The sequence below is a fragment of the Humulus lupulus genome, chromosome 3 (genome assembly GCF_963169125.1).
Source record: "Humulus lupulus chromosome 3, drHumLupu1.1, whole genome shotgun sequence".
Classification (NCBI taxonomy): domain Eukaryota; kingdom Viridiplantae; phylum Streptophyta; class Magnoliopsida; order Rosales; family Cannabaceae; genus Humulus; species Humulus lupulus.
The window spans coordinates 15,208,937-15,218,698 of record NC_084795.1 but is presented as its reverse complement, the minus strand read 5'-3'; the positions used below and the strand labels follow the sequence as shown (position 1 = coordinate 15,218,698).

The 9,762-nt window shown below is 30.9% G+C and overlaps 1 protein-coding gene across 1 annotated transcript; it reads left to right on the top strand.

Annotated features, from left to right (window-relative positions):
• The first annotated feature begins 1,678 nt into the window (after positions 1-1,678).
• LOC133822197 (chloroplast sensor kinase, chloroplastic) lies at positions 1,679-5,059 on the top strand. The gene is made up of 9 exons (XM_062254449.1): positions 1,679-2,171; positions 2,263-2,424; positions 2,542-2,841; positions 3,257-3,322; positions 3,408-3,476; positions 3,586-3,678; positions 3,783-4,009; positions 4,165-4,438; positions 4,552-5,059. The coding sequence occupies exons 1-9, from the start codon at positions 1,752-1,754 to the stop codon at positions 4,801-4,803; spliced, it is 1,863 nt and encodes a 620-aa protein (XP_062110433.1). The 5' UTR covers positions 1,679-1,751; the 3' UTR covers positions 4,804-5,059.
• Positions 5,060-9,762: the final 4,703 nt, after the last annotated feature.

Below are 9,762 nucleotides of genomic sequence, written 5' to 3'. Positions count from 1 at the left end.
TCGTCGGCAACAGTAGCACACAAAGAGGAGAAAGAAAGAGAAAGAAAGAGGAAGAGAAGGAGAGAGAAAGAGAAAGAGAAGAAAAAAAAATTTTGAGGAGAGAAAGAGAGAGGCTACGGGTAAAAGGCTAAAGCCCTTTTTTTTTAAATTACACTTGGACCCGAAATATTAAAATTCTTTTCAAATAAGCCCTTTAGCAAAACTTTCTTAACTTTATAAAAATCCCTAATTAAAATTATATGACATTTGAGTCCAATACTTGACTACTCAAGTTTCTCTATCTCTTTAATCTCATTAACAATATAAAATCATATTTTAAATACTATTTCTTAAATTTATAAAATTGTACATTTTATGTATTTAAACTCTGATTTATAATAAAAAAATGTATTATGAAAATGTTGGATATTACACTAATCAAGGCACTAAGCCTTATTAACAAACTTGAGACGTTACACCGACCATCAACTAAGAAGCCCAAGTTCAAAATTTTACATCTTCTATATCTTTACGACCTCTTAATGCCCAAGTTCAAGGTTTAAATTGATTTAGGATTTTGGGGGTTTTAATTTCGTTTTTGAAGATTAATGATGATTAGGGTTTTCATTTTTCATTTACATGTTTATTTTGGGGAATATTTTCAAATTTGGGAGTTTGTTTTGATAATTGTATTATTATTTATTTATTTGATTTGTAAACATGTTCATCATGTTAGTCAACCATTATCGATCTTGTAGTCACAACGTGTATCTTCGCCACTTCCCTTAACTTATTCGTCATCTCACAATCGCAAACAGCCAACACCACCAAAAGATGACGTAAAAAGCATTGTTCTAAGGTACCCCACCATATTGCCAATTTTTAGCAACATCAAAACAATTGTGAAGCTCTGGCCTACAACTAATAAATGATGTAAAAACTAGGAGGTGGATGGTTAGGAAAACATAAAAGAGTTTTTATAGTTAATAAAAGAGAAAACCATCCCTTCTATTTTCTTGGAACACATATTTCAAACTTGACAAAATAATATTGGGTAATTCCTTAGTAGTCCCCTCTAAAATAGGATTATTGGTGTACCACTGCATTTTCGTTACATACATAGTTATAGTTACAATTTTTTGTTTATGGTTGTGTACATAGTAGATATAACAGTCATCCCACTATGTTATGAGAAATTCTTGATTATTTTAGGTGCCAAAAACAGGATTTGAAATATTTTGTTGCACTCAAGCCTATTTTTTTTATACGTGAGTGTAACAAAATATTTGAACCTTGATTTCGATACAGTAATATATTAAGAATTTTTTGAAATTGGGTAGGATCCCTACCATAATTACAATGATCATAAACATAGATAAAATAAAATTATAACTATTTAAGTGTCAAAAATTCAAAGGTACACCTATAGTCCCCTTGTATGAAGAACTACCCAATAATATTATGAAATTAGACCACCAAGACTCGTTCTGGCCCTCTAGGGATCACGCCCGCTGTAGTGAGGCATTGATCCCCTTATTTCCGAGGAAAAAAAAAAATTAAAATGGGCAAAATTTAGGACACAATTTCAGTTTGTCATAGAAACGGTGTCGTATTGCACATTTTGTCATTTGGATTGGGTTGGCCCCACTTTGCTTTTGTTCTGATCCACACAAAACGACTGGAACCTCAGTCTCAACCAACCAACACCAACGGTCCTAACTTCAATCTTCTTCTTCTTCATCTTCGTCTTCATCTTCATCCTCTTCCTTCCAATGCTACTCTTTGCTAACCCAACCCTAAACCCTCTTCTCTCCAATTTCTCAAATCCAGATACTGCTTTTGTTATCCCTTGTAATCCTCACAAGCTTTATACCTCACCTAAACTAACCCCTAATTCCTCTCTCCGAAGACCTCTTCTTCCCCCCGTAAACTCTTCTTCTTCACTCCAAAACCCTAACTCTCTCCGCCACGTCTCCGACAATGAGGACTCCGCTGAAGCGTCTCTGGTCTCTTCCGCCTCCGCCGTTGCCTCGGCCATCCGCGGCGTTTCGACCTCCCCCATCGAGTTCGTTCAGCAGATTGAGAAAAGTCCCAAAAACGGATTGGTGCTCCCAAGTTCAGATTTTCAGAGACTCTGCGTCGAGCAATTGGACCTTTTTCGTCGAATCGTTGATCCTGAGGCCTTTCTCTCGGTGAGTTTGGTTGGATATTTAAGCTTTTAAAGTATATTTGAGAATTGTGTTGTTGGGATTGTGAGGAATAATGTGTTGCGTGAACATATAGGTCTATGTTAGACCAGCTGGGAGTTATGTTATGGATCGTCTAGAGCTGCGTCGAGTTACTGCTTATCCTGGAGTGAATGCAGCTGATGTTGTCATATTAGTTGGTAGTTTTGGCATTCCAGCTGGTCTGAGAGCAGCAGAAGCATTACTTTCCAATCAAGAAGTATGATAGTTGGGCCTTTACTGGTATTAATGTTGTATATACTACATGGTTAACTAAAATTGTAATGTGCCCATTTCTTATTATTGATATTATTCGATCGATGTTTGAATGGGGTAGGTGGAATTTGTACCTGAGTATAGAGCTGCAGTTTTTCCCATGGTGAAGCACCCTTTTGTGGTGGGATTCTTGGTTGCCGAATTTCGGAGCCTGGAAATGCCAACTCAAGGGAACGGGCAGAGCCAAAAGTCTGAGCCTCAGGAGACAGCTCATGGTTTTTCGTTGGACTATGATTCCAAATCATGGGATATTCAGAGTTTAAAGGAGGAGTCGTTGAAAATGGGCAAGTTTACTGCAGAGCAGAGATCAAATGCTATCAGCATTGCTCGGTCTTTGGCAATGGCATATGTGATGGATCAGGTAGATTACGAGTTAATTGGATGCAAAATGAAACTCAATGTTACATACTTACATAACCAAGAGGGGTAGCTCAAATAGTCAGTCATGTGATTTGCTCATACAAGGTCTTAAGGTTCGAGTCCCTCTTGGGCACCTACATAACAAGTGCTATAGTTTCCTAGTCTCAAATATTAGGGTTAGGGGAAAACCTAGTTTCAAATAATGTTGCGTACTTACATTTTGTGGTTGTTAAATCTTAATTTAATTTGCTACTTATTCGGAAATAATCATCATGATTATCCCTCTTAGTGCCCTTTGTTTCAGTTATCATAACTTCCCGGAATAACATTAAACTATATGCTCTTAGCTGGAAACTGTTTTATGTACACTTGAATTTTTTTTGCATCTATAACAATCTTGCTTCATTCTTCTGCAGAAAGCAATGCTACTCCAGCAGTCCTCATGGCAAAATAATGTCAGGATGAGTAATCTAATTGAGCAAGTAAGTGTAAGACATCTTCTGCCTTTATTATAGCAAGGGTTTGAGTTTGAAATTTTAATTTACTCTTCGTTTTATATTTTCTCAGATTCGTGGTCCTCTGTCTAGCATTCGGACTTTAAGCAAAATGTTATCTCTTCACACGAAAAGAGGTGAGGTGAGTTAGGTTTGAAGTCTTACTGTAATCTAGAATTAGCTTACTATTTATTTATTTATTTCCTCTTTTCATTTTCTGTTGCCGTAATGCTGGAAGTTTGGCTTTGTAGATATCTAATGACATTATTGAAGACATATTGGTACAAGGCGATCACATGAAGGATACTCTCCAACAACTCCAGGATGCTGTTCACCTGACAAAGGTGGATTTGTCATTGAACTTAAACTCTCTTAAACACAATGACTACACAATTATCGTTAGAAAAAAAAAATACATCATCTAATCGATGTTTACTTGTAATATAAGGCCAATATATTCCGCTACAATGAAGAAACAATGAAGAAAATGCTGAATTCCACTTTCACCTATCCTGAATCAGTGAGGCCACACTTGTCAGATGAATTTTCAAGGGATGGTTCTAGTAATACTATACAAAGTCGAGGTGAATCACTTCCTTTAAAAACTTCATTAAAGGATATAGAAATGCCTATGCCACCTCCTGCTCTCGCTCCCCTAAAGCAACATGAGATAAGGTAAGCGTAAATATCACCTTTGATATCTTGTCTACCTCACTTGAAATCATCACTTTCCCTTGTAGTCTGTAGATTTTTCTCCATCCATCTTTAATTATCATCTGTCTCTACATTCAAATTATCTTTTTCTTACCTTTGTCAATCACGTAAGGAAGACCATGCGATGTTTCTGATGTACTGGAAGATTTGGTTGAGGCCGTGAGTCCTCTTGCTCAAAAACAGCAACGCCTAGTACAACTTAGTGAACTAGAACAAACCTTGCAAGTTGCCATAGAAGAACCTGCTTTGCGCCAGGCTCTCAGCAATTTGATTGAGGGTGCATTGTTGCGAACAAAAGTTGGAGGAAGGGTTGAAATTGTGTGTATGAGAGCACCAGCAGGTGGTGCACTTGTAGTAATTGATGATGACGGGCTCGATATGCACTATATGGTAGCAACTAGCATCAACTTGTTTTCCAGCTTGATTGATTCCTTTCTAATTTCATTTTATCCATATTGTTAATCTGAAATGGGTTTGAATCGCCATTGTTTGTTGACACTCAGACACAGATGCATTCGCTCACTCCATTTGGAGTAGACCTCTGCTCGGAGAATATGGTGGAAGACAACATGACATGGAATTTTGTCGCCGGTCTTACTGTTGCACGTGAGATACTTGAGAGTTATGGCTGTGTTGTTCGTGTCATATCACCCCGGATCAAAGAAGCTGCTCTTGGAGCAGGTGGCACTCGCATAGAACTTTGGCTTCCATGCTTTGCCTTGTCTGATTTTGATGGTCCTGCTCAAATGCTATAGCAACTAAGGGAGGAGAACTCTCTGCATTATTATCACACCAGTATACATTACAGTACAGATTTTAGAGGGAAAATAATGGACAATGTTTGAATTTTGGCTTGGCTTTCTTGCTATTTATAAATGCAAGGTGTTGGTTTTATTTGGGGTCATCATACTGTATAGCTTCTTTTTCCATACTTCTGTATTTACTTGTATGTACAAGGAAGTGTACAATTTGTAATGGAATTAGTATTTTGGTAATTTTTTTTTAGAAAAACCCTTTAAAATTTCATGAAACATAAGACTTTGATTTTAGTAAAAAGAAATGTGAAGAAAAGATGAAACAGTGACTAATTTTCACACTTGTCGTAGTATATCATTTTTTTTGTCTTTGGAATTCTCATTGGACTTTAATAAAATAATTGAAACTTATCGTTAAATACTAATTGTGAAAGGCTAATTGATAGCGCCAATTTCTAGAACAGCCTAACTCCAATCTCTGTCAATAATTTTTTTGCAAAGGATGGAACATCTAACTAATCTCCACCATCATCACCATATACAGTGCTTCCAATTTATGTGCATTGATAATTTGATATAGCCCTTCCAAACACACTTAATTTCCATGTCTCTAACTTATTATATATATATACTTTGTCCTTGTGTTTGTGTTTGTTTGTTTGATATTAAATTGGCTTTGAATTTTCTTTAAACTGTGCATATAGTAAATAATATTTCCCAACAACCCCATTGATATAGGCAGTCAAATGACTTAGTTTTGTCACTTTCCTAACTCCCACCGTGAGCTTCACAAATCACAATTTCATTATATTATGGACTTCAAAATTGAAATTTGGATGATTCAATTTCATAATCATAGCTTCATGTGATTTTTAAATAATATTGCAATGTAATCTAGCATGCACCTTTCTTAATTTCTATTAATATTTAAAGAGTAGTTGGTAAAAATTGATCTTTTTAAGTCATTTTGCATTTTGGTCTAGTTTTAATTATTTTTTGTAAAATGATATCTGTCTAAAATTTCAACCAACTACCTGTAGTCTCGGAGACTATTTTGCAAAAAATTTATCAAAACTACGTCAGAAAGCAAAATGATTTAAAAAAATAGACAATTTTGCCAAATGACCCAATTAAATATAGTTAAGTAGAAAAATACTAATTACACTTTATATTATATTCTGTTTTGTGCTTTCTCAAAACAATAAATGACATGTGTCTATTAATGATTTATAATATTTTAAAATGTCTCTTGGTAAGATAGCTTATTTTTTGAAATTATTTTGTACTTTGGCCTAGTTTTGATAATTTTTTGTAAAATGACATCCTACACTTGAGACAGATGTTCGAAAAATTCAGACAGCTAATCGAAATTTTAGACTTATGTCATTTTACAAAAAAATGATTAAAATTAGTTCAAAGTGTAAAATGACTACAAAAAATAAGTCATTTTCACTAATTATTTTATTTTAAAATGTAACATAATTGAATAATATCCACATGTTATAAAAATAGTGTAAAAGAAAGTGCAATAAAAAGTTTTCTTAGCATTCATCACTTCAAATATTATGCATACATTATATATATATATGATTATTGCTGAAAATCATTGAGACTAAAGCTCCAATTAAATCTAATATTAGAAAATTTATTCGTATTGATATTAAGTCATCCTTTTAATTAATTTCACATTAATATGTAATGAGTAGATGTCCTTCTATGTATAAATAAATATAAAGGAGTGGGGATGTGATTTTTTTCCTCCAAAATTGCATTTATTGGTATTTAAATAAGGTTTAATTGTCATTGAATATGAAATCTTATATAAAACCCTAACAAATCACCTTCCAAAATTGGATTACAATTGATTAAAACTTCTTTTACAATTTTTTTTCGTTTTCCTATTAGTTTTTTGGCATTCAATGGAAACTCTATTGTTGATTTGTGAATAATTAAAAGCTTCCCAAATTTTATTTTTTAAATATATATACGAAAATCTGAGGAAAAAGAAACAAATATATGAAAATAAAGTTTTGAAATGGTAGTCGCCCATACCATTGGAGAAAGACAGAAGTAGCTCATCCAAACATACACAAATAAATTTTAATAAATTTCAATGACAAATAAAAGATAACATTTATTGCCGTATAAAAAATAATAATAACATTTAATTTTGTTCAACTACAAATTCAATTATAGATATTGCAGTATTGCATAATATCTAAACAATAATATAATTTTATAAAGTAAATTATTCTATTGTAAATTACTGACTCCACTTTTTCTTTAAGAATAATGTTACATACATATTGAAATTATACATAATTTTTACACACTATAATATAATATGTATTCAATTTTAGTCATAAATATTTTTAAGAATGATTTATATCAATTTTAATTGTGTGGTTGAGATTAAATATATACCAATAAATATAAAAATTATCTGCAACTTAATTGTGTTCAAATTTTCAATTATTACTCTTTGTAAATTTCACATCAATATTCCTTGTTATCCTATCAAAGTTTGTTTATACCTTACGAAAAATTTCAATCACTACATCAAAAATTCTCGACATTATGTCTGAATTTCAAATCAAAGACATTTTATAAAAAATCATCTAAATTGAAATGTATATTTTTACATTAAGTAAGAGGTGTGGTTCAACTTTTGGGGTTGGAAGAAAAGTAGAAGAGAATTTGATAAAGAAGTTGATTGAGGCATGAAGAAAAAATGAGATTGAGATTGTTGACCTATTTTATGTTAAAAGGTCCAAGTGGCGTAGATGATGGAGTGGAGTGGAGGCGGCTACCGTTGTTGGCTCTTTAAATTGTGTTAGTTTGGTAGTCAAAGTCCACTCCTCTCATTCTCCTCTACCCTTCTTCCCTTACAAAACGGTTTAATAATAGTCAAAAACCTTTTCTTTTTCTTTAATAATAATAATACTAATAATCTTACTCCAACTTTATATATAATTCATTATATGATATATGGTTTATACTTTTTTGACCCTATTTTTTTTTTATTATTTGTTTAGATCCTGTATTTTGATAAATTAATTTTTGGACTTTATATTTTATAAAATAATTAAAATAGAACCCTAAATTCGATTTTGGTCAATGTTTTCTCAACTAAAATTACAAATTATTTACCAAACTAACAATTCAGAACAAAAATAAAATCATTCGGCCTAAAAACTGTGTTGTTATATTTAATTTTTTCTTCATCAAAATTAAATTTAGAGTTCTATTTTAATCCTTTTACAAAATATAGGCTCCAAAAAGTAATTTGTTAAAATACATGGTCCAAACAGGTAATGAGACAAAATACAAGGTCCAAAAATATATAAACCCTATGATATATTGTCTTTCTTCATTTTTAACATTTTGATATATTATATGAATGTATAATTTATAAGCATTATTAGCATTACTTATATGTAGAATTGATCATATATATAAATATTTTTTTTTTAATTCTTCAATTTTATCATGGTTATGGAAAGAAATTAAATAGACTTTATTCTCATTTCATTTTTTTATTTGATTATAATTTAGGTATTGCAGTGATTTTTTTATTATTGTTTTGGAAGAATAGTTATTCTTTTTTATAATAAATTTTATTCTTATTCTAATATGTTTAGAGGATATTCTTACCAACATGGCTAATAAGATTAATGTGTGATTATGAGTTTATGACTTTTATTTGTGAGAAGGCTCCAATTTGTATTATTCATTAAATGTCATTGGAAAATGAGAACATTGTTATTTGGTAATCTAGTTAGAGTTTGATTTTGACAACAAGGGGAGTCTTTGTGACCCCATTTTATGCATTGATAATGGTATGGACCAATCTCAATATGTTTACTTGGTTACCTCCCATTGAATTGAGGATAAATTTTTTAAAACCAAGGCTTAAATGTTATTAAATAATAATTAAAACTATTATATTATCATTTAGTGGTAGAAATTATGGTAGAAATTATGTTTTGATAATTACTCGATGTGAATGACTAAGTTGACATTAATATGCATGTAGTTTCTGAAAATGTACATAAATGGTATTAAAAAAAAGTTTGAATTAGTTTTTTTTTCAAATTAATTTGTTGCATTTTTATTCAATTACTGAAATTACATAACTACTTACTAATTTGATTCAATTTTGATGAATTATGCCAGTCTTTTTTCTCCTTCCTATAAAAGAAAGCATCTTTTTCGATTTGAAAATGTTTATATAAATAATTATGTCGTGTATATATAATATTAATATTGTTTCTGCTACATTTAATGAATCTGATTCTGAATATTGTGAAAAATGATATTTTTTAAACAAAATTTGATATATATATATTTACATATAACACAAACCCAGTTGAGGTTTTTCAATGGTACCAATTAATTGTGGTCCAACATTACATTTAAGATATAAAAGAAAATTTATAAAGTTGAATAAAGTATTTAATTTAGAAATTTTGTTCAACTTGAGTTGAATAGTGGTATGTTCTCAAATATGATTTACATAATTTCAAGTTTTTTATATTCCAAACACCCTAACATTAATTCAGGGTAAAAACATGTTTCTTCAAGTGTCACACTAAATAAAATTAAAAATTAAAAAAAATGAAGTTTTGCAATTTAGATGTTATGTGAGACATTAACTTTGGTTATTTTTCTTTAATATTTTCATATTTATTCTTCAATCATCTAAAAAAATATGTTTTTTGGGTACATTTTCTTTTGAAACGTATTTACTTATCTATCCACAGTAAATATATAAATTATAGAATATGGTAAAAAAATAAGATAATATTGTGAATAGAAGAATCTATACTTTTACACTAGACCTAAACAAATATCTTCTACACTTTTTTTTTCTTCATTTTTCTACATAGATATTTTTTTTACAAACTTTTATACAGATATTTTTTCTTTTTACAAAATTTATATATAGATATTTAAGCA

Bases quoted from the DNA above. Each gene is read 5' to 3' on its own strand.
- LOC133822197 (XM_062254449.1), top strand. From the start codon at position 1,752: ATGCTACTCTTTGCTAACCCAACCCTAAACCCTCTTCTCTCCAATTTC. The intron at 2,842-3,256 runs GTAGATTACGAG...ATTCTTCTGCAG, and splicing joins TGGCATATGTGATGGATCAG to AAAGCAATGCTACTCCAGCA. The intron at 3,323-3,407 runs GTAAGTGTAAGA...ATATTTTCTCAG, and splicing joins TGAGTAATCTAATTGAGCAA to ATTCGTGGTCCTCTGTCTAG.